General features: G+C 39.6%; 1 protein-coding gene across 4 annotated transcripts in view; it reads left to right on the top strand.

Moving 5' to 3' along the window:
* Window positions 1-26467, top strand: part of LOC133528814 (EEIG family member 2) — a 178607-nt gene that overhangs the window by 110673 nt on the left and 41467 nt on the right. For 3 of the 4 annotated variants that reach the window (XR_009801061.1, XM_061866308.1, XM_061866285.1), the window contains exons 4-9: window positions 7777-7907; window positions 13574-13754; window positions 14633-14766; window positions 15603-15686; window positions 22328-22425; window positions 25112-25206. Coding sequence is in view for 3 of the 4 variants with exons in the window: in XM_061866308.1 (XP_061722292.1) it covers window positions 7777-7907; window positions 13574-13754; window positions 14633-14766; window positions 15603-15686; window positions 22328-22425; window positions 25112-25206 (723 nt within the window). In the remaining variant the exon portion in view is untranslated. Of the gene's footprint in view, window positions 1-7776; window positions 8133-13573; window positions 13755-14632; window positions 14767-15602; window positions 15687-22327; window positions 22426-25111; window positions 25207-26467 lie in introns of those variants that run through there. The other variant, XM_061866298.1, reaches the window with a different exon arrangement.

Here is a 26467-nt window from a genome sequence, read left to right as displayed (position 1 = left end):
GTTACATCACACGTTTAGGGAGGGAGGGGGTCAAGAAAATGTGACACGGGGGAGGGGGGAGTCACAAACTTTGTGTCGTCACTTTAACTTAATCAGTAACCGATTTTTTTTAAATTCGCTGTACAACACACAAACACAATAACAAAGTACAAAGTTTTGAAACAGTAATATATTTTATTCGTTGTTTTTCTTTCCCAATCACTTTTGGGTTTTAAATTATTAATGCATATATCAAAAATGTTTTGATAAAATTGTTGAAAACAACATTGCCGCAAACACAAAAGTGACGTCACACGTGGCAGGGGTTTGCCAAGTGTGACAAGGAGGGGGGAGGGGTCACAAAACCTAGAAATTCGTGTGACATAATCAGTACATGACCCCTTAGGTAATAAAATAATGCTTACATATGTTTAGCGGCTATTGTTCTCCTTTGCATTTTTTCAAACAAGTTTCGTGAAATTTCGTGAGTTTTCGGTTGTTGGGAAGGTCGGTAGAGCAGAAAGAGAGAAGCTACTTCAATGTAAAAGTCAGAAAGGAAGTTTCTGACTGTTACATTGAAGTACGTATACAAATATAGTTCGTTTCATCCACGATTACGCGGAGATTTGTCAAATCTAACCTTTAATAACATGACGTTACGAGTCAAGGCACGCGTCTTCATGAATGGCACGATCCCCAATCAACAATGTTATATGCCAATATTGAGTGTATTTAGGTTGTTGTTCAAATTAGCTCAAAGATGTCGCTGTTCTCGGCGCAAACTACGTAACGTTCGTTTTTAATAGAGCCTATAAAATATCAGACAATGTCATGTAACAGAATAAAGGATTGGCAACGAATCAACTAGTTTAATAATTGACCTTAGTTAGTAATATCAAAGATAATTGTAATAGAGTAGTAAAGTCTAAGAACAAAGCGTGGCCCTTAGTTTGACACTGAAAACAGATGGCGCTGTACTGCGTCATGTTTTGCGGTCACTGAATTGACAAACGTCAACTTTTGACAAACAGAGTTACCGCATAATATATGGAGCTTTACAGCGCCATCTCGTATACTTGTCAAATTCGAACTCAATCATGGCATCTTTGGTAATATTGAGATTTCTTCGTTCCATCTTTATTCTTACCTAACCTAACCTAACCTTCTTGACGACCGGACTGGCCTAGTGGCTAGTGACCCTGCCTATGAAGCCGTTGGTCCCGGGTTCAAATCCTGGTAAGGGCATTTATTCGTGTGATGAGCATGGATATTTGTTCCTGAGTCATGGATGTTTTCTATGTATTTATAAATATTTATATATTATATATATCGTTGTCTAAGTACCCTCAACACAAGCCTTATTGATCTTACTGTGGGACTTAGTCAATTTGTGTAATAATGTCCTATAATATTTATTTATTATTGATTCTTTTTATTACGTTTTCAATAAACAAAATAATTGTTAGAGTAAAATGTAAATATAGGTACAATACAAACTTAAACTAATTAAAAACTAAAAATCTATATTTAAAGAGGGCCCCTGGGGCATAGTGCCAAAGATACCGCAAAATGTATGGAGCTGTACAGCGCCATCTCGTTTACCTGTCAAATTCGAAGCACGGAATTGTCCTCTATTTAAAGCATCTTACTCAATTAATGTATCTTTGGTAATATTGCGATGTCTTCGTTCCATTAAATAAATATTATAGGACATTATTACACAAATTAACTATATAAGTCCCACAGTAAGCTCAATAAGGCTTGTGTTGAGGGTACTTAGACAACGATATATATAATATATAAATATTTATAAATACTTAAATACATAGAAAACACCCATGACTCGGGAACAAATATCCATGCTCATCACACGAATAAATGCCCTTACCAGGATTTGAACCCGGGACCATCAGCTTCGTAGGCAGGGTCACTACCCACTAGGCCATTAACTAGTAATGTCTGGTTTTATGTAGATAATAATAAATAATTGACAAAGGCTCCATGTGCTTTGTGTTCCCTTACTTAGCTCAGCTCAGGTAATACTGTATTCTGCCTTTACAGGACTTAATGTTCGTAAGCCGGCGGGACTTTAAAACTTTATTTGCCTTCAAAATCTCTTATGTACAGTCAAGTGCAAAAATATGTATCGAAAGAATCGTCTCATAAATATGGTACTACGCTCTTATTACACTGGAATATGATGCTATGGGACATATTTTTGAGTAAGATGTGTACACCCATATTTTTACACTTGTACCTGATATTTTATTATAAAATCCACTTTACATGATAATAGTCTTTTTCTCTTTTTATTTTCTATCACAATTCATCATCTTTGGGTAGTACGGTTACTATATGTATTTCTACTAACCCTTTATTCATAAAACCCAGCAACCTGTAGCATTTTGTGTCTTTCTAACAAACAGAAATTTCAAAATGGCCGATAGGGACACGAGGGTTTAATTAAAACGAGTTCTTAATTCTTGTACCGCCCGTGGCACACACAATGTTTTTCATCACACTTGTGAGGAAAGAACAAAAATTTTATCGAAATAATCCTTAAATACATTGAGTTTTCACACATTCGTCCGCCATATTGACATTTTTGACAGGTTAGGCATCGAAGGCACAAACCTATCAGGTATTCAGCCACGATTGAAAATTGTGTAAAAATACTCTAAACGGCTATTAAATAAATAAAATTAATATATTATAAACAAACACGAAATTTAATAATGTTTAAACGTCAGTCTTTTAAAATTGAAATTCATTAATTCTTACTTAAAACATTATGCACAATATGTCATTAAGTAAATGACAGCTTGCTGACATGCTTAATACCAAAAAAAAATCTATCTATCTATATATGCCCATGGACATAATGAAAATTGTTTGAGCCAATGCGATACTCGCCTATTAAAAACTGAGTACGACAGCGCCACCTAGGGGCAACACGGCGTGAACGCCCGCGGCCATTACTAAAATCAGTTTTCGCTTGAAACTCCTACGTTTGGAAGCATATTATTGCATCGCCGCCGTAGCACCGCCCTTATTAGTTATTTAGTGTTTTTTATGTGTTATATTTCGCCCCGGGGTTGTCAATCATATGGACTACGTCGGATTTGTGATCAAAATCGAGAAGCAACAGTGTTTTTGGCATCCAGCGGGCCACGAGGTGCGCCTATCAAAAAAGGACCCGATTTCTGCAGATCAAGCCTGAGCGAAGAACGAGGACCCACCAAGTAAGCCCCTAGATTAAGGCTAAGTCGCTTCTCAAGTTTTTGTGACCGGCGAAAGTATTCGCAAACCCGCCCCGCCTTTCACATCCCGCCATTGTAAATTTTTTTTTTGAAAAAAAAAAACTCTTCACAACGTATTAGCATCGCTATACAGCGGGGAAATGCTGCCAGCATCCTGGGCACCATGCCAAAGGGGCCAAATTTTTTAGACATATTTTAATTTTATTTAGTATCTGTTTTTAGTTTTAATTTAGTTTTATTTAATAGATAAGTTAGTTTATTTTTATTGTGCCCGACATTTAATTACTTTTTAATAAATCTAATTGATAATACACCAATATCTTTTCTACATTAAAATTCCGTGAGACCAAGAGTGGCAGTAGTTTCAAGAGCCCGTGGCTCACTCATTTATTTGGTCCTTCGCCCTTGGATTATCAGTTCAGTGTTTTTAAATACACTACGATATTTTTTCCATACCAAACTAACCTATAAACTGTTTAGTTAAGTATCGGACGTACTATACGTGCCTTATACGACGTACTTATGCCTATATAATTTTTAAGAAAAAAAAACCGACTTCATTGAGGGAGACCGGTGAAAGAACGATTATTGTTGATTTGAGATTTCATACAATGAAATTAAAAAGACAGCGTCCTACGCCTAATTATGTAGAAAAGGAGGTAACATGTTTTTTTTTTGCCACTGCACTCACCTTGACACATTTCAGATTTGCCCTATGGTTGACTGGTAAGATACCCGCAATAGGGTATTCGACTGTATTTAAGATAAATTATTTCAAACTATGCATGAAATAAAGCACCAAATAATTATTTAAAAAAACTAAATAGGATAGAAATATAAAAATGTGCCTTGAAAACCTCACTGCTTGGCAAAGAGAACAAATTGCCAAACGTGAACTATGCATCATTGAAGAGTTCCGTTCTGTTCATCATCAGCAATTCCACTTCATCAAATGTCACTTCTACAAATGTTAATACTTGATTTGTTAATGAAAATACTAATCACTATATATATGCCTTTAACATTTGAGAAGTTCCCTCGAGTCCTCATGTACCCTATCGTCAGAACTCGAACTTGACAAAAATTTGTCTTGAAAATCTAATTTGCTTAACAAACACAGCGAAGAGGACAAATCGCCAAACGTGTACCATGAGTCGTTGAAGAGTACCATTCTTTGACGACCGGTCTGGCCTAGTGGGTAGTGACCCTGCCTGCGAAGCCGATGGTCCCGGGTTCAAATCCTGGTAAGGGCATTTATTCGTGTGAAGAGCATGGATATTTGTTCCTGAGTCATGGGTGTTTTCTATGTATTTAAGTATTTATAAATATTTATATATTATATATATCGTTGTCTAAGTACCCTCAACACAAGCCTTATTGAGCTTACTGTGGGACTTAGTCAATTTGTGTAAAAATGTCCTATAATATTTATTTATTTATTCTGATTATCATCAGCAGTTCCACTTCATCAAATGTCACTTTTTAAAATGTAAATGCTTGATTTGTTAAAGAAAATACAAAAATCACTATATGCATGCCTTTCATATTTGAAGAGTTCACTCTATTCCTCATGGACCCCATCGTCAGGAGTCGAACCTGACAAAAATTTGTCTTTAAAATCTAATTTACTTAACAAACACAGCGAAGAGGAGAAATCGCCAAACGTGTACTATGCGTCGTTGAAGAGTTCCATTCTGATCATCATCAGCAGTTCCACTTCATCAAATGTCACTTTTTAAAATGTAAATGCTTGATTTGTTACAGAAAATACAAAAATCACTATATGTATGCCTTTCACATTTGAAGAGTTCCCTCGATTCCTCATGGATCCCATCATCAGAACTGAGTTTTGACAAAAACGGGACCAATCTGTATATATATATATACATTCAAACAAAGTATTGACCGCTGGCCGGTATAATTATTGCGCGGCCAGCTGTCGTTGATTGTCGGTAGGTACTTATAGATTGACGAGTCGCGTAGTTAAGTATCCGTTTTGACAGGCGTACCTACCTATTCAAAATAATTATAGATCAAAACTGAATATCGTCTCACGCCATAACTATATACATATAGTCTACTTATATACTATTTTTGTGTGCTGGAGCAAAATGTCGCCGACAGGTAAAAATACCGAAGAAAAATTAGGGCCTAAAATTAAATTATTAGAAGCTCAAATTCAGGCGTATTTCGGTAGAATACAAGGTGTCTATGACTTGTCGTTACACGTCGGGACGGCCAAGTCCCAACAACGGTTTATGTCGCAATCGGCGACCGTTGATACGCTACGTTCGGAATTTAATAAGCTGGTAGAACAGCTCAATGCTGCCCGTATGCAAGCTGATGAAGAGTACGTGCCGTCGTTCCAAACATGGGAAGCTTTTGAGGAAATGTTTTCGCACATTCAACATGTCATAAAACAATTGACGCCCGGCAAGTCCGACGGGGCGCCGGTGCCGGCAGCCGCGCCGGCGCATCTTAAACCGAATTTAAAGCTCCCTCCTATTGTTCTTCAGACGTTTGATGGCGAGCAAAAGAAATTCGCTGCATTTATCGAATGTTTTAATAGTACGGTGCATCGTAATTCGGCCCTTACGGATGCGGAAAGAGTGTTTTATCTGTGCTCAACTTTCGGGTAAGGCGTTGGCCACAATAGCCGGAATTATTCCATGTGGTGAAAATTATAAATTAATTTACGACACGCTGGTCGACAAATATGAAGATATAAGGTTGTTAGGTACTTCCTATTTGGACGAATTATTTAACTTTAAACAGTTGGACTCACCGTCCGCGAAAGGGTTGAACGACTTTGTTGATTGTTTTGATACCTCTGCCGCGGCCTTCGATAAACTGGAAATATCGGACAAGAAATAATTTATATTCTTATACTTAGCCTTAAAGAAAATCTAGCTTTCTTACTTTTATTAAGGAGCAAGCCAAAATATTGGAACGGCGCAGGGACCCTAGTTCCACCTCTAATTTAGCAGGTGCGAATACGACCCAGCGTACGGGAAGGCTACAGGGTAAACAGTCGATCGCGAACGCGAAGCGCCCTGTCATTTGTAACAACTGTGGAAAACTCAGCTGCATGCGAATTGTGCAACGAAAAACACGATCATTTTTATCAATGCAAAGAGTTTAAAAGGTTGAACCCGCGTGAACGTTACAATGCAATTAAAAAATACGGTGCGTGTGTAAGGTGCCTTAGCCACAAACATAAGAGTGGGAATTGCCGTTCGAATCAAGTATGCGATAGCTGTAATGCTAATTCGCACCATTCGTTGTTACACTTCGTTGAAAATCTGTCGACATCGCTAACCACAACTGAGGTAGCTGTCCCTTCGTTGGCTGTGACACAAGGTGATGTAGTGATCAGAGGTCGCACAGTTTGTCAATGTGGCACGACGTCCACGATGCACAGCGGCGGCGCGCTCCCTGCGCCCTCTCTGCCCCCCCCGAGTGCCGAGATGGCCATGAATATGGACTCGCCCGCTAACATGGATTCGCCCGCGCATTGGGACTCATCTTTCTCTGCGACTGCCTCGGTAGCAAATGCTACGAATAATGCACAGGTGTCATATAATTGTTTACAAGCAAATGTCGCACGCGAATTAACGACAGCAATGTTAGCTACCGCCAAGGTGACCGCGGTAGACAAGTACGGGAAAACACACTCTCTGCGCTGTATGATTGACAACGGTTCTCAAAATCATTTCATAACTACCGTTAAGAGTGGCAGTAGTTTCACGCAGGGATCGGAACCGGTTTTTTGGAAAAACTTTGAAATAAACATATATTTCGGTTTATTTTATACTCCAAATATAGGACTCGGTTGTGTTTTTAGATAACGACTTCGTAATATTAGATTGCCCAATTAGAAATGAAATAATTAACAAAGAACGAAAAAATACCGTTTTCGTTCCCATACAAAAAATACCGGTTTCCGATCCCTGGTTTCACGAGCAAAACTATTACGCCTGTGGGACATAATATACCTAATTCCATCTCAGTATGCTGGCATACAATAACACCGTTTACGAGCAAGTGTGATGAAAAATAAACGTTTAAACCAGCATTGAATCATCGTCAATGGAAAGCGTGCGCGATAATTGCAGACGGGGAAATCTCACAAGGCCTCATTGCTGACTTACTTAAATAGGCATAAATCGCTTTAAATCGGGTGTTATTACGATCTTTTAGCATTTAACAGATACGGTGGAGGCCGTGTGCGGTCAAGTGGATGCTCCAATATTGTTGTGAGTAAAAAATGTTTAAGGGCATCCGCTAGCTGGCGCGGTTGCACGGAGCGGGGAACAGGTTGACGAAAAATAGGTAGTGTGAATAGTGCTAACTGACGCGAACGCGTGCGACGGATTTTACCTACAATGGCACCGCGTGAGTTTCCGTGAAAATACGATAGTAAAAATCGGTAGTCCGTTTGGATTCTGTTATCCATAAAAAAAACGCATTTTTAAGGCCAAAGTGATCCTAAAATGTAATTTAATAATTGACTAATAGACTTATTTTTTTGTTGCAGCGAGGAGGTCCGCAACCACGCGGTGCGCTGGAACGCGCAGTTCTCGTTCGTGTGCAAAATGTGCGCGAACGCGAACACGGGTGTTCTAGAGCCGGCCCTGATGCGCGTCTCCGTGAGGAAGGAGTGTAAAGGTGAGTTAGTAGGTAACATGCGGACAGTTTGTGTGTCAACGCGAACACGGGTGTTCTAGAGCCGGCCCTGATGCGGGTCTCCATCCGGAAGGAGTTCAAAGGTGAGCTGGTCGAAAATTACACGCGGTATAATAGGGCAGTTTGTGTGCAAAGTGTGCGCGAACGTGAACACGGGTGTTCTAGAGCCGGTCCTGATGCGCGTCTCCGTGAGGAAGGAGTGTAAAGGTGAGCTGGTGAAAATGACACGCGGTATAATAGGGCAGTTTGTGTGCAAAATGTGCGCGAATGCGAACACCGAAATTCTAGAGCCGGCCCCGATGCGCATCTCCGTCTCCGTGACGAAGGAATGCAAAGGTTAGTTTAGATAACACCCGCGTGTTGTACCGTTAGAATGGGACAGGTTAGTGTGCAATATGTGCACGAACGCAAACACGGGAGTTCTAGAGCCTATAGTAATAGGCTTTATGAGTTTTGCACGGGAAAGCCGAGTGAACAGAAAAAAATGTATAACAAATTCCACATATGGCACAAGGGACAATAATAAGCCGAAGAAAGCAATCGCATTTGTAGAATACCAGGATCCTATTCAATCCTTACATAAAAGACCTGACCTACTCGTATATACCCCGACTCAAACAGCGCAATGAAAGCTATTTAGAAGGTATTAAATTAATAGAATATCGTACGAAAATACTACCTCTCATGATTATAAGACCGCGTATTCATTGATTTTGCGATCGAGTTGAATTCTTGGGGGGGGGGGGGGGGGCAGTCTATGGTGTAAGTAAGAGATCCTCCCCCACCCCTAGTCTTTCAAAATTTGTATTTAGAGTATAAATGTGTTAGATTGATTTAAAAAAGAAAACACAATTTGCATGTAATCAAAATAAAATAAATAAATATTTACACATACATTACATATCAAAATTACAATTAGTGAAATGATCATTAAGCGGATTTTAATTAATACCAACATCTAAATAATAATATAAAAATTATTCACATAATGTGTTCAATAAAATTACAAATTAAAAACTATAATATTTTAGTATGTTCTACATTTCCAATATTTCATCAATGTCATAAAAGGCATTGTCAATTAGGCATATTTTAAATTGATTATAAAATGAATTATCATTTAATGTAGTGGCTATTTGTTCAGGAATGACATTATAGATTTTTTGGGTCCATAGCATAGGTCGTTTTGGTAGATTTGGTTAGTCTGAATCTGGATGTTTCGAGTATGCCTCTATCCCTATTCCTTAAACATCTTAGGTTACCCGTCCTGCGGGGAAATGTGTCAATGTTGGATCGTACGAACTTTACGATGTTGAAAATGTACATAGTGTGCTGTGTTGATGTTGTACATAGTAGTATTTGGAGGGTTGTGTCATATTTCGATATAGGTATAGAAACATATTTTAATTTAATATTTGCAATTAAAACATGTTTCTATAAATAAAACATATGTAAAAGTTACGTGACATTTGCCGAGACCAAATTGAGGCTCAGGACCGCTTCGGCCTCAGTTTCATTTCGTCAACTTCTTAAGTAGTTCTCATTCGCATTTGGTCTACTGTTCCGATTCGCCAGCATTCCTATATCGTCACTTTCTTATCTCGCCCGCTTTCTTACGTGGGCCACTGTAGTAACTTGGTTATATTCCTAATTAGACTACAGTGCCGATTCGTCAACACTCCTAATTCGTCCATAGTGCTTACTCGTCTACATTCCTATTTAGACCACAGTGCCAACTCGTCAACTACATAGCATAGTAATAGTTAGGCTTGGGACTTTTGGATGCTGGCTATGGTTTTAGAATCGACGGAGTCGTCAAAGACTGCCTTTAGACTTTACCTTACCGTTTATCCTAGGTCGATAAAAGAACGCGGACGAGTTGGCACTTTGGTCGAAATAGGAACGTAGACAAAAATGGTATATTGACGATATCAGATATTGGACGAGTTGGCACTATGGTCAAAATAGGAATTTAGACAAAATGGGGTATTGACGATATAAGAAAGTGGACGAGTTAGGAAGGTTACGAATTAGGAATTGTAGGGTGACGACATAACAATGCGGACGATTTATGGAGATGACGAAATGAAACTGGGGCCGAAGCGTTCCTGAGCCCAAATTGATATTGGGTGATATTCGGCTTGAGTGTCTCGGTGGTTGACTATTCACGATTGTCTCTGACTTATATTCGAGATGACACTGATCGAAATAACTGCGGAGTTCAAAAATACGTGACCTGACTTGTGGAAACGGGATCAGATTCCATCAATAGGCTGTCCACGTTAGATATATGCTTACAATATATGCGTATATGCGTACGCTGGGCCTATTGCTTATGCTCCGAAAGATGAATCAGTCGCATCAATTGATGGTATTTACAAACCATGTGACCAAGTTGATATTAAGTGTCGTATAATTTTTTTTTTTTTTGGAGCCTGTCGTGTCCCACTGCTGGGCAAAGGCCTCCCCCCAATCTCTCCACTGATCTGTTTCCAGTGCTATGTCTGGCCACTCCTTTAAGAAGGAGTCCAGTTCATCTCGCCATCGCCGGTGAGGTCTGCCAGATCCCCGATTCGAGTTTTCGGGCTCCCACTCTGTAGTTTCTTTGCCCCACAACTCATTCGGCATTCGGCAGACGTGACCAGCCCAATCCCATTTTAGCTTGGCCGCTTTCCGAGCTACATCAAGTCAAGTCAAGTCAAAATATTCTTTATTCAAATAGGCCTAGCAACAAGCACTTTTAAATCGTCAAATTTTACAAATATCATCTTAATCTAAATATCAGAGCAATTTATTGATGCAGTTATTATTGTTCTAAAAAAAACATTGAACTATTATAGATATGGTAAACTTAATAATAAGAATTTCACAAAAAGATCGTCAAACATCAAAATTGTATAAAAATACTAGTCTATAATATAACAATAAATAATTCATTCTTTACAATCACACTTAATCCCACGGTGTTTCATCATTCATGTAGTCTTGTGTGCTATAATAGGCTTTAGAGATAAGCTTACGTTTTACATAATTTTTAAATTTACTAACAGACAATTCAGTTATAATATTAGGAAGTTTATTGTAAAATCTTACACAATTACCCATGAATGATTTCTTAATTTTATGGAGCCTAGTGAAGGGCACTGCGAGCTTATGCTTATTTCTAGTATTAATATTATGTATTTCACAGTTTTTCTTAAAACTGGCAATGTTTTTATGTACATACAGAATATTCTCATAAATATATTGACAGTGCACTGTCATTATGTTAATGTCCTTAAACTTATCTCTAAGTGTGTCTCTATGGTACATTTTATATATTGCACGAATAGCCCTCTTCTGCAGAACAAAAATGGTATTTATCTCTGAAGCACTACCCCATAGTAAAATACCATATGACATAATGCTATGAAAGTAACTAAAGTAAACTAATCGAGCTGTTTTCACGTCTGTTAACTGACGGATCTTGCTCACTGCAAAAGCTGCAGAACTCAGTCTATTCGAGAGATTATTTGTGTCTTGGAGCGCAGCGTGGTGTTCCGGACTCGATCCACCAATTTGACACCTAATATGCTACGCTCCATGGCTCGTTGGCAAACTCCGAGTTTAGACTTCTGAGCTTTAGTCAAAGACCAAGTCTGTGCCCCGTAGGTTAGAACTGGGAGTATGCACATGTCCATGAATATAAAACATATAAATATAAAACATATTTTTATAAGTATTACAAACAAACTGAACCAGCTACTGGATAGTAGTCTCGCCTGACTGGAAAGGACAACAGGGCCGAATACGTCCCTCACTGATTTATAACTTTTTCACTCTATTTAGCCTTCATGATACTCGTTTCTTAGTCATAAGTTATAATATGTAGAAGCACAATAAATTAATTCATACTTCTAGCGCAAGACACGAGTTCAGTGAATTATTCGATATGTACGAATGGGCTTTTTCTTCTTTTTATTTTGGACTGATGAACTTGTATGTGTTTTTTTTTTAAAGAATTTATTACTGTTTTATAAGTGAAAACTTCTCTCTAATCTCTAGATATATGTAGTACAGCTGTCGGCACAGGAACGAATTCATTTTTAAGAGTTTGCCTTTATGTCGTCAACCATAGCAAACTCAAGTGCACTAGGGAGGAAAAGCATCATTCGCTAGTAGCTACTTACGTTTTGACGACTGGTTTGGCCTAGTGGGTACTGACCCTGCCTACGAAGCTGATGGTCCCGGGTTCAAATCCTGGTAAAGGCATTTATTCGTGTGATGAGCATGGATATTTGTTCCTGAGTCATGGGTGTTTTCTGTGTATTTAAGTATTTATAAATTCCCTCAACACAAGCCTCATTGAGCTTACTGTGGGACTTAGTCAATTTGTATAATAATGTCCTATATATTTATTATTTATTATTACCTGTCAAATCATCATTGTCATGTAGTGGTCCATCTGTACGCCAATTATTCCTATTCAACGGCACGGCTTCGGTCACGGCCAGTTAGTGAAGTTAGTCGGTTATACGAGTATTTGACTGTCGCGATGGGCGAAGTCTCCATTCAAACTGCCAACACTGCCAACCGGATCGCAATTCATGAGTTCCACTGCCAACTTTGAAAAGACATTCCGCTCAACTTTGCGCCGTGTAAGGAATTTAGCTCAGTGGATGGCAAACTTAAGAAATGTTAGTGAAAATTGAATTCAGACTGCCGTGAGACATACTATAATTAAGCTAAGTTTATGGTAAAAACACGTGAGTTAAACCGCAAAACTAGGTTAATGGTTGTGAAAATCATAAGGGAATATGTTTATCTACCTTCGTGTAAATGTCATATGGTACTCGAGCCTGGCTTTGGCGTACGATAAGGTATCTACTAGTATTCAGGTCTTTCATACTTGCTATATTTTAATAAACTACATATTAAAAAAGTCATTCGTTGGGCAATGCATTTAGTTTTATAACAAGTTACCTGACGATCCTTTAAGATTACTTGAAAAAGTCTTTCATGTTGAAAGCATAGTCGAGGACTATATCTGATAGACAAACATGGATAACCAGAAACTAACAAAATTGAGTATCAATTAAATTCAGTTCAGGTAAATTACGTAAATTGTTCTTTTGATGCATGCTAATTGTAAGATGTAATTATTTTAAAAAGTTGTATCCCGCCGTGTTTCTTGCCGGTCCCATATAGGGATACCCTCTTCCAATTGAGGAGGGACTTAAATCTTCTCGAGCAAAAGTGTAGGTTTAGAGCCGGGGTAGCTTTTTTGACGTTCTTAAGTGCATTGTAATATGCCTACTATGGAAAGTGGAGGTAAGGAAAACAATCTCCATGTACCAAAAAGTGTCCGTCAAAAAACCGTTAATAGGTGGCGCTACAATACCTAGAATATTTGAATTAAAAAAAATCAAATCAGACAGCGCACTTCACTCTGTCAATAACGCCGAGGTTCTTAGCTTATATAGCGCTATTCTGGAGAGATTTGGAGCTATTATTTATAGCTGACAGCCGGACACTTTAGCAACAGTTCTGCTTATGGAGATTGTATTCCTTGCCTCCACCTCCACCTTCCATAATGCCTACTTTAAAAATAAACTATCTTTATCTATACTACCATTAACTATATTTAACCAAGATCTTTCGTATTCCAGGCGGACGTTCATACCAGAAGCTCGGCTTCTGCGACGTGAACTTGGCGGAGCTGGCCGGTGCTGGCGAGAGCACACGCCGGCGGCTGCTCGAGGGCTACGACCCGCGGCGGCGGCTCGACAACTCCGTGCTGCGGGTGCGGATCAAGATGAACATGATCTCCGGCGACCCGCTCTTCAAAGTGTGAGTATATCACATGCAACACGAGGCGTGGAATCGTAGCGTGCTTGAAAGGCACGACGACTCGATAACTCACATGTTTCTTGAGACGAGGAAAAGTAGACAGGTACTTGAATGCTGAAAATAAACATCTTGCGCAGCATAACAATATTTGACGTTGTCAGGATGCGCGCTCGCGGCACAATACACGTGGGGTCATGTTTGAGTCAAACTTTATAGTTATTCTAGTTCGCTGCTGAAAACACCTAACCTAACTAGGTTACGCCGGGGATCTAATAATTGCACCATTAAGATCAAATCGCTTCTAAGAGTAACCAGTCTCACCACCCTTATCTCGACTTTAAACTTTATGTGCACTGAAAACGTTCGCTTTTCCATTGTATGAGATGCGAGCTTGTTGGATAAAACGATGAACGCTGATAGTAAATCAATGAGGAGAGGCGATAATCTACCCTTAATGATACTCGAGTGTCTTCTGAAACCCGGCGGTAATTATTTATCGATTTTAAAGCGTTCTCGGTTTTTTGGGGCGGATAATAATCGTTAGTAAGAAGATGTTTGAGTGGTCGTATGATATAAACCCCAGGCCACAAATATGGAAACAGCGTTTTTTTCTTTAATAACTTATGTTCACGTACATTACGCAACCCCAAAAGATTAAAAACAACCTCAATTGAATTACCTTACAAAATGTAGAACTGGCAATTATTGTAACTAGAATATGTATTATTTATTTTTAAAATGTTCTATTATCATTTTGACTATTTGATTTTTTACTTATCAATGAGAAGTACAAAAATATGCGCGTGATATAGAGATAGAGTAAGGATATAAGATTGGGAAAATACACAATGTGTGAATATATGAATGTTTCTGTACAGGCCCGAGCGCAAACAGGACGTGGACGGCAAGGCGGACAGCGGCTCCGAGAGCGCTGCCGGCGGGCCCGAGGAGGACTGCACGTCGAGCACGCCCAGCAGCGGTTTCGGCAGCCTCACCAAACGGTCCAACTATGGTGAGTGACGTCACACGCAGCACGTGGCCGGCTCCGAGCGCGGCCGGTGGGCCCGAGGACGGCAGCACGTTCAGCACGCCCAGCAGCGGCTTCGGCAGCCTCACCAAACGGTCCAACTACGGTGAGTGACGTCACACGCAGCACGCGGCCGGCTCTGAGCGCGGCCGGTGGGCCCGAGGACGGCAGCACGTTCAGCACGCCCAGCAGCGGTTACGGCAGCCTCACCAAACGGTCCAACTATGGTGAGTGACGTCACACGCAGCACGTGGCCGGCTCCGAGCGCGGCCGGTGGGCCCGAGGACGGCAGCACGTTCAGCATGCCCAGCAGCGGCTTCGGCAGCCTCACGTTTCTTTTACAGGTCACGGTTCATTTATAGCATGCTGGCAAGGATTTCAGAAGGCCTACCGCGAACCACGTTCGACGTGTTGCCTATCTGTCGCACTTGTAAATTTGTACGTAAGTGTGACAGGGAGGCAGCACGTCGAACGTGGTTCGCGGTAGGCCCTCAAGGCTCGACGGTGCCACACCATCATCGAATCGGACATCAACACCCGTCCCTGACTGCACCTCGATATTGGGTACGAAACCGTTTTATGCAGTAATCCGATCACGCTAATTACGCCGCTGCCTCCAGCCTTTATTGAATTTATAATTGTTTATCCATCGGCGCACACCTCTATAGTTCGTGTCATCGACGATGACGCTCAGATTTGTCAATTATAAGCCTTAATAACATGACAATACGAGTCAAGGCACACGTCGTCGTGAATGACACGATCTATAACTACTTTTTGTAGTTTTTGTGCATTTTCAAAGTCATTGAACTCGTTCACAGAGGGCAGCCACTCGCTGCCGCTGTCGTCGCTGCCGTCGTGCGAGATGCCGTCGCCGGAGCCGGACGACGTCACCGACCATCCTGGTTAGTACATCTGTTGTTTTGTCCACCGTCAAGGGTAACTGAGGACGGGAGGGGTAACAGTAGACCAGTGTAAGGCCGGAGTGGACGCTGGAGTTAAGCACGTATAGAGTACACGTAGGGGGAACAAATGCAAACGTATAGGGGCGGCCTTAGTGCACGCTGCTCACATCAATTGCGAGCCCGACACCACGCTGCACGCCCCGCCGTGCGAGCGGCCACTCAGGCCTTACACTAAGGAAACATCCCACAATTATATGAACGTGTCTGACAGCAGTGTACTTTTTAAAATCTTTGAATCAGAATTTACCGTGTTGGGGTCAATTTTTCGACTAAAATATTGTCTATAGTTATTCCATCTGTCCCCAGTTACCCCATTTGACGGTACTGACGCGCCAGCTTCTATAATTTACTATGACTCATATTTTTATTTATATTGTATTGTACATAGTCTAGTCAACCATAAAAAAGACAAAAGCTGTTCAAAAAAGTGTCACCGCCTTTATATTTTTGTGTCTCTCGTTTTTTTCTATTTACAGAATGTGTGTTCATACTGTAAGTTAGTGGATCTGTGATAGGTCATAGATCTGGCTACATATAACTCCATATAACTACACATAACTTCATGAGAATCGGTTGAGAAATGCATCATGCAGAGGAAAACTTCGCACGCGCTGCGCGCTCGTTTGGTCAATAAATAAGTTTATCGTATTTTGACTACTTTATCTAAGCTGATTAATGTGAACGTGTTGAAGCTCCAAAGTTCGTTGTAGTCAAACTATGCTGATGCTTACTCGAACATACGAACTATACAAATTACGTTCGAAAATACTATCCACAATTGGGATTAACCGGTGCGGATTTTACTAGGTAGTTATAGTTATTTGTGTCCCTAGGGAGTAGGACATTGCGTGCCGCGTGTAAAATTGTCACCCGAGGCGAAGGTGGCAAGCACGCGGGATGAAATGTCCTACGATTCCTCCCGTGGTGCGCATACTATTTTTCTGCTCGACGGAGGCGTAAAGCGACAACTTCGTTTAGCGCAGCGGGAGCAAAGTTGAGTTGCCCGGAGGGCAGAAAAAGGAATTTTAAACTTGTACAGTACTGAAGTTACGTTACGTTCCATAATTAAATGGGAGGGCGCTTGCGACTCACAGTTTACGCATCCATTTAAATATGGAACGTACTATTTTACTGTGGGAGCATTGAATTCGTTTGACTCATAGAATGCGCCACGCCTTTAGCCTTCTTGTCCCAAAGTTGTTTTTGCCGTTTAGAAAATGGAACCTTTTAGTCCCATATACATAGTTCGAAATTCGATTTTAAATCGTCCTTTTAAAAAGACACCGGGACTAAAGAGGTTAAGTTGATGTGAATTGTACATTAAGGCCTGAGGTACACTTGTAAGTTTTACTTGCGTAAGTAGGGACATAGCTATACTACAGAGTGAGAGATGAATATTACTATCTCATTCTAACAAATAGCTTTGTCCTTACTTACGTAAGTAAAACTTACAAGTGTATCTCAAGCCTAAAGTCTGATTTTTGAACACCAATTTTTTCTTTGACGACTACTAAGTCTAAGTTAAATGCCTTTGCGAACATATGCGAAAATTGCGAAATTAATGAATTGGCAGACCATGCGAACTTGCAATATTTCGAATACACATGACCTAACTTAGATTCAGAGCTTCAGAAGAATCTCGCAAAAAAGTTAAATGAAGATGGACATTTCTATATATGAAACATTCGTACAACAATATATTCGAAACAAGTCAAACGTAGCATATGGTTAATATACAACAGATTATATAAAAAACATTTTCCATGACGACCGGTTTGGCCTAGTGGGTAGTGACCCTGCCTACGAAGCTGATGGTCCCGGGTTCAAATCCTGGTAAGGGCATTTATTCGTGTGATGAGCATGGATATTTGTTCCTGAGTCATGGGTGTTTTCTATGTATTTAAGTATTTATAAATATTTATATATTATATATATCGTTGTCTAAGTACCCTCAACACAAGCCTTTTTGAGCTTACTGTGGGACTTAGTCAATTTGTGTAATAATGACGTATAATATATTAATATACAGGGTGCTCGCGAGGAACCCATATAACTTTACCAGCATATAGCTGAGGTCGTAATAATTAAAAAACATTATATAAACATAGGTCGAAATTAGATTTTTAACTTTTTTAACTTTTCATACAAATTAAATAAATTATTTTTGGTTCACCAGTAACACAATGCCTTAGGACGAGCTGGCAACGTTTGTTATTGTCTCTATCTCTTTTCACTAGAACGGCAAGTAAGTCACATAGACATTTCTTGTCAAACAAATTATTTCAAACCAGAATGTACATAATGTGCAATCGGATCTCTTTACCTATGTATGATTTACTTATTTAAGGCTTGCCACACACTAGTATTTCCGCCCGCAGGATTATGATAATTATGAATATTATGATCAACCACCGGCGATTTAAATCGTAGTTGTACAGTCGACGTCAAAAATATGTTTACAATTTTTCACCTTATTTCTTTGTATTTAGGTTCAAAAGTGTAAACATATTTTCAATCTGTAAGTCAATATCTGGCAGTGTTGTCAGTAGATACATATCACTAGAACTAAGTACCTATTGCATGGATCCAAAAGTTAAAAATATCGCACTGTGAAAATAAATGTTTTAAGTACGCATTAAAATTATTACCAGTCTATTATTGTCGATACGTAAATAATTTTAGTAATATTTTATCAATCTTCATGGATTATGATACATACTGGCCACTTGGAAATTTCCTTCGAGTGTGTTTTATAAGTACTTTAAATAATGACATCAGTCACATGAACGATGGGTGACATTGTTGGTATTGATTCTAATATCAATATGATGTCTCACGTTTATAACATTTATTTAAACAGTGCGACGAATAATAATTTTCCTAATAATTGGACAAATCGTGCGGTTTAACTTAGACGGCAGACTTTTTAATCAGTGGAAAGGAGAGTAAATTGGTTTTTTAGTGCTGCTCAGTGAAAAACGTATTAAGGATGCTGTAATAGAAAATACTGCGAGTACTAATACTGAAGCAGTATCTAGTTGAGTGGTTACGGATTCACGGATTCTACGAAGTGCACGTAGACGAACAAGCTGGTAGAATGAGAAGGGTACCTATACCTATTGCAATTCCTGACAGTGATCATACTTTTTTGTTTGTAGGGTAATAAATAAATAATCTTATTAAAATTTGTGTTACTTTATTTCTTTAATAGAATCAAACAATAATGGTATAGGTAATAAAAACACTTCGAACTGTTTATTTAGTTTCATGTGTAGTTTTCACGATTTAAACTGAATAGGTGTCCAATTTTTACCCGAAGTAGCAAAAACTTAGCTTCGTTGTTCTGCCATCATAAGAAATCAATCGATCATTAAGAAATATGCATTCTTATGAATAAATACGTGTCACTTCAAAATAAAACTAAGACGGTTAAATTTATCAATTCTTGGGCGTTAAGTAATTTTGTTTATCAATACTTCACTAATACCATTGTTTTAGTCGTGGACTTAACAAAAGCAATGATCATTGATCATACTTTGGATTAAGTGATAGAATTTTAAGATTCTACGTATTTATTTTCAATGACACATGTCGATGATAGTGACAGGAACGAGCTTCTGCAATTTACGTCAGACAGATAATGTGATGCGGTCTTGCAACGTCGCTATCCTAAAGGTGCATTATACTGGATTTTTTCTTAAATAAAAAATATTAATTACTCGCAAACTAAGCCGAATCCAGTTTACTTTATATGACATTTTATTTTCTAAAGATGGTCAAGAACATGGTGGTAAAGTTATATGGGTTCCTCGCGAGCACCCTGTATAATGTCAAGATCCGGAGAGGAAAATGGGGATTACTTTTGTATGTTCGTTGTTCTCTTAAAGATGTTTGTCAGAATATGTCTTGTTATAAAAACTGCTGTGCGAATATATTTTTAAATTTGTTTACTATATTTCAATTTCAGTTATCATTTCTTATCTCGAATCATTTGCAGCCTCGTTCTTAGATACTTATGTAATGTCATATAAATTAAGTACAATATAGGTACCTAAATTAAGCGAGCGATTTTTTTATTTCTTAAATGGCCCACTGATTACCAGTTCGCCGGACGATATCGGCCGACAATCGCGAGTAACTGACAGGCCGATATCGTCCGGCGAACTGGTACTCAGTGGACCCTTCATACAGTCTACCTCATTCAAAAACTATTAAGTAAGGTCATGGAAAAGACCGTCTTAAGAAGAGACGCTTTCCAGATAGATTTCCGTACATTGACTCGCCTGTTGCTGTCTGTATTGCACGCGAATAATTATATTGCTGTCAAACTCGCACAATGACACTGATAACCGGCATCATGACAGCACTGTAATAATACGAGTGCAATAGAGATAGAAACAGGTGGGTCAATCAACGGAAATCTATATGGAAACCTACCTAACCTGCTATGTCAGTCTTCTCAACCAAAATGTTATAATATAACCATCCACTATGGCCTTATTTAAGAGTTTTTGTAAAATAAGTGACCATCCAGCTACACCACGAGGCACCATCCAGCTACACCACGAGGTTAAACCGTATAGCAACATTATTGTAATGAAAATGTTATCAAATCATTTTATAGGCTTGGTTGTTAAGTTGCCGTAGGTCCAGAGAGCTGAGTTTTTGAAAAATCTTACCGCTTTTTTAGATCACAATATGGTTGCTAATTATTCAATTAGCATTCTTGAGGATTTTCTGTAGTGACTTCATCAATTAGGATCCTGATTTTTTTGACTTCCGCTCAATATAAAAAAAAAAACACGAACATATTTAGGTCTAAAACGCACTTAAAATTTGTATGCTCAAAAGCTAAGAATGTTTTTTTTTTAAATATGCAATTTTATTTTTGAGCGAACTCATCGAGTACTTCTTTTAAAACTTACAACTAATTAAAATTCAAAAACATAATTTTTTTTATACTATATCGGTGGCAAACAAGCATACGGACCGCCTGATGGTAAGCAGCCTCCGCAGCCTATGTACGCCTGCAACTCCAGAGGAGTTACATGCGCGTCGCCGACCCTAACAACCCACCCTCCCCTCGTTGAGCTCTGGCAACCTTACTCACCGGCAGGAACACAACACTAAGAGTAGGGTCTAGTGTTATGATATCGACAAATTAAAATTGCAAAACATGATATTCGCGGTCCTTTGCACGCACATGCATCTTATTCACGCTTATGCTCAGTGAGATAAACACAAAGCTATGGGGCCTTAAGCATAAATTTCATTCGTTGATTATTTATTCTTAACGACCTAGCTAGTATTGCCAGTAGTGACTACCTTCGAAGCAGGAGGTCTCTGGTTGCATTCCTGGTAAGGACATTTGTTTGTGTGTTTACCACAGATATGTTTTTTTTAATACCACGCCGGTGGCAAACAAGCATACGGCCAGCTTGATGGTAAGCAGTCACCGTAGCCTATGGACGCCAGAGGTGTTACATGCGCGTTGCCGACCTTTTAAAAACCTGTACACTACTTTTTTGAAGAACCCCATACTGTATACCCTCGGGAAAACCTTGTTTCAGAGTTGTGGATGTTTCCTATGTATTTAAGTATTTATCTATAACTACATGTTATATATGTGACAGCGGCCACCAAATTGTCCCACATTGTCGCTTGCCATCAGGACGAGATTTCCTTGTATCCTTTTTTTTAATTAAATATGATGGGAAGCGGTCATCGTCGCCCATGGACATAAGCAACATCGGAGGAGCCACTTATGCGTTGCCAACCTTTGAGAACCCTAAATACCTGCTTCTTGAAGAACCCCATGTCATAGCGCAAGGGAAACACCTCAGAAGGTACCTCATTCCACAACTTGCACGTTCTGGGCAAAAACGAGCGAGATGCCAGCTTGTTCTTGGTTTGCCACGTGTCGAGAAAGTGAGGATGAACTTTGTTTCTTTGGCGGGAGGTGCGGTGATAAAAACGCGACGGTGACACCAATTCAAAAAGTTCTTCAGAACATTCCCCATTGTACAGACGGTAGAACAGGCACAGAGAGCCAACGTCTCTCCGAAGACTGAGAGGTTCCAAACCGACTGTGAGTCGGGGTCACCAACAATACGAATAACCTGTCAAGGCGTTCTTATGGCAAGCGATAAAGTGGGACGTTCTGCTGGCCGTTCTGGCGTTCACATATGGCGTTGACGACCGGTCTGGCCTAGTGGGTAGTGACCCTGCCTATGAAGCTGATGGTCCCGGGTTCAAATCCTGGTAAGAGCATATATTTGTGTGATGAACACGGATATTTGTTTCTGAGTCATGGGTGTTTTCTATGTATTTAAGTATTTATAATTATATATTATATATATCGTTGTCTAGGTACATACAATACAAGCCTTATTGAGCTTACTGTGGGACTTAGTCAATTTGTGTAATAATGTCCTATAATATTTATTATTTATTTATTACATATATTGTCGCATACCCACAACACAAGCCTTATTGAGCTTACTGTGGGACTACGTTTATTTGTGTAAGATTAACCCAAAATATTTTATTGGTGTAAACGTTCTATGGTCATATGATTCCAGGAACGGGAACGCTAACCGCCGCGTCGTGCGCGAGCTGCCTCCAGCAACACACACATTCGCGCAACTCCTCGAACACCTCCGGGGACACGAGCAGCAAAGTGAGTCTTACAGCGTAGAACATAGTCCTATTTACAGTGTCCGCGAGCGGCGAGCTGCCATGCGTCACTGCTAAATATTTCGTCATTAGTGAGAGTGAAAGGTCGGATCTCTTTACTCGTTGGAGCGGGGTAACCGTCGTAAGTGAACTGCCTTCCTTGCAACTCCTCAAATACCACCGCGGACACGAGCAGCAAAGTGACACTTACAGTGTAGAACATAGAGTCCTATTTACAGTGTCCGCGGGCGGCGAGTTGCCATGCGTCATTGTGCTTAATATTTTGTAATTTGCGGGAGTGAAAGGTCGGATCTCTTTCACTCCTTGGAGCGGGCTAACCGTCATGAACTGCTCGAATATCACCGGGGACACGAGCAGCAAAGTGAGCCTTACCGACTAGGACATAGAGTCCTGTATTATATACAGCAGAGGCGAATCTTTACAGCCAAAGCCTAGACATAGCGGACTTTAAACCTACCTTATATCCTTGGAGGATTTAACAACTGGAGCTAACACCTCTGTCGAAAACCTTGGTCAATGCTCATATGTATTGTATAGACTGACGTTTATCTGACATGGCTACTTGTACATTACGTACAAATAGTCACACATTTGACGCGCCCCGGCCCGCAAGTCGGCAGACTGTTTTGTACAGAAAATTACAGACAATGCGTCTCCAATTGTTAAATGTTAAATGCTCGCATCAGATTTATCGGGGCGACCAAAGGTGCCCACAAATATATGAACACGCCTCTATTGTCGCTACAGTGCATGTTCAGATGTTTTTGAGTGCCACGGCCACGATATGCCTTTGTAATTATTACGACATTAATAGTAGTGGTGGGTCGTTGACGGTTTTTGCTTCAACGAAACGAAACGTTAACTTAGAAAACGTCAACTAGTTGAAAAACTAGTTGATTTCGTCAACTAGGTTTTTGCTTTAACTGAAGATAAAAAGGCATTCGCGTCAACGGAATCTAGTCAGTTGAATTGTCGATCAACGAAGTATCTTTCAATCAACGTCGACTAATTCCATCTCGTTTTCGAGCCCTTGCTGTTGCGTCTTTGCTTCTCGCTCGCACTGGCGTCAAAGGAATCGGGTTGAGTTGAATCAATGAATAAAAGGAATGTTGATTTCAACTATACTGCCATGCCATTAGCTTAGCGTTCCATTCCGATTACGTTTGTACGTTAAAGTCGTCAACTAGTTGAGTCTGTTACACAAAACGTTTCGTTCGTTGACGAACGAAGAACGTTTTATCAACTGGTTCGTTGAATCAACGACCACCACTAATTAATAGGCTAGTTGTCAATTTTTTATTAATGGTATCTATCGATCAGGTTTGTTTTGAGGATCCAATGTCTATATGGGGCCCATTGAGTTAAAGCAACACAAAAGTCACAAATGATAGTTAAAGTCTGACGATATCATTTTACCGACAAAACGCTCCTAACAAAATGGCAATACATCGTGACGTCACGATGTAACGTCACGATTGCTTAGAAGCCGTTGTATGGAAGATGTATGGAAAATAAAGAAATTGCAATATTACAGGTGAAATATTGCATTTATGTGTATAGTTTCTATGCGATATTTTTATTTTATTTAGTCTATGGAATTGAATGGTACCATGATTTGTTTTAAAACTGAGGTATTGTATTTTTTTCATCATTCCCATATATTTATTAAGTTTCCAATTTATTGTGATAAATTGCTCATTTTATATAAGTTCGTTTCTTTAGTAGAAAAAAGGTAAACAATCTTGACATGTCTTTATTGAAAACTCTTTTTAAATAGTAGTTTATGTGACTGCTACATAATAAAAGGCATTAATATACACGAGTGTGGGTTTAAGAAACGAACAAAGTGAGTTTTTTAATAGGATCACACGAGTGTTTTAATGCCTAATTATGTACAGATACATACACTATTTTATCTACACACATATTATAAACTTTCTGTGATATATTCAGTAACCCAAATCACAGGGCATCGTTGCTCTCTTGGCGGAACTCGCGGATATGTGGTGGCGTCACCGAAATATTTTTATCGCTCATTTTACACGAAACTTTTGCTATAGTTACTTTAAAAACAACATAACATATTATACTTAAAACTAATTTAGCTATAAACTGTGTATGAAATGGCGGCAAAACTTTTTTCACGCCGCATGTCACGCGTTCGTAGTTTTATTTTATTTTATTCAGAGATAAACTGGAGTCGGGGAGCTATTATCGTATCATTCGATACAAACTAACATGCGAGAATTGACATTGTATGCAATTAACATTTCATTTCGAACAACAAGGCATCTCGACTGATATTAGAATAGAGGTCAAAAGGAATTGCTTTTTTGAACCATGGTTATGACTTCAAATTTGGAACATCACTGAAAAACAAATCGATTTTGATGTAGATATAAGAAATATGTTGTAACAAAACAGTTTATCGTAATGTTGGCCATTATTTACGTATTTTGAAGGCATCATAGAGGGTTTATGATATGTGTGTAGATAAAATCAGTAACTGCTATGAAAGGAAACGAATAAATGATCGTATATGATAAAATAACACGTCAAAATCGCTTACCTTCTTTCTCATGCTAAAGAAACGGACTATATCTATTTAACAACTTGTGTCAACAATGCCATTTCACCCATTGTAATGTAAAAATACCGTAACGTTACAGGCGTCAGGTTACGGCAGCTCCGTATCCGCCGCGTCCGCGCACTCCCGACAAAGCTCCGAGGGCGACTCCGCGGACGCGCGCCCCCACCACAACAGGTATGCGCGAGCCCGCGGTGTACAGAATACGAGACCACTGTACTCGGGGCATTAAATATATATACGGACAAAGTGCCCAAAATATGTATACACTGCCTTAATGTATGGGCGTGAGTATTTTTGGCATATTGTCCGTGTCGATATTACTTGTGTTTGGACATGAGAGTTTTCTGATTTTTGTCTGCCTGATCAGAAATATATGATCATTGTCAAGAGGGCGCTGTTCTCATGTATAGGGTGACAGTTCGGTTTAGAATGAAAAATTTAGTTCCAATGAAATTCCACAGTATGGCGCGTGATTATATATTTCTGGTTAGGCTGTACCGATTTTGGGAATCTTTTCAATCCATCCCAAATTTTACTATTCTTGTAGGCAAATTCGAACTCTCACTGATATTAGAATGACGTTGGAATGATATCAGTTAGCTGTTAAGGCGGGTCCACACAGAGCGAGCATACGCGCTCGGGCGAGGCACGTCTACACTGGCCGTTTTGTGCGCGAGGAAGTTGCCTCAAGCGTTTGCTCGCTCTGTCCGGACCCGCCCAATTCGCGCGTTCATTTCGCTCAGACTTGTCCGCACAAGTATTAGTGCGAGCGAGATGCCCCCACGAATGACAACTAACTGATATGATATCAATATCATGCTAATGTCAGTGGTTCGAATTGGCCAGTTTGTCAACATCATAAAAAGTTGTCATTTAAAAACAGAAAATTCTCAAGCAAATATGGCGTCGTTGCACAGTGCGGTTTTCATTGTGAGCGGAATCTCTTAGCCGTTTTATACAGGCTTAACTTAAACGCAGAGTTTTGTCGTACAGAGATACACTCAAAGCGATGAAACTAGGTGCAGTTGGTGTAATTTTTATATATATTGTGCCCGTTTTCATTGCTATTGACTGTATGTTAGGACTATATTAAGAGGTATTACCCTACTTGGCCATAAAGACGAAGGTGCGTCCAGACCTGGCGAATGTGCTCAGTGCATATCAAGTCAATGAAAGTAGTCAGAGAGCGTACCGCGAACACCGAAGTTCGCAAATTGTCTCTGTCACTCTAACTACGCCTTAATTGGAGTAAAAGAGAAAGCCCGATATTTGCAAATTTCGGTGTTCGCGGTAGGCCCTCAGGTTTGCACGGATCTTAATACAACATCGATTCTGATGTTGTTCCACTATGCTTTGAGAAATGTAGAAATATAGTCGACTTCACAAACATCTTTACTAGCCAACGTCCCGAAAATATAGTTCGTGTCACCCACGA

Source organism: Cydia pomonella, chromosome 1 (assembly GCF_033807575.1).
Source record: "Cydia pomonella isolate Wapato2018A chromosome 1, ilCydPomo1, whole genome shotgun sequence".
In the NCBI taxonomy this organism is placed as follows: domain Eukaryota; kingdom Metazoa; phylum Arthropoda; class Insecta; order Lepidoptera; family Tortricidae; genus Cydia; species Cydia pomonella.
This window is presented reverse-complemented; position numbering and strand designations above follow the sequence as displayed.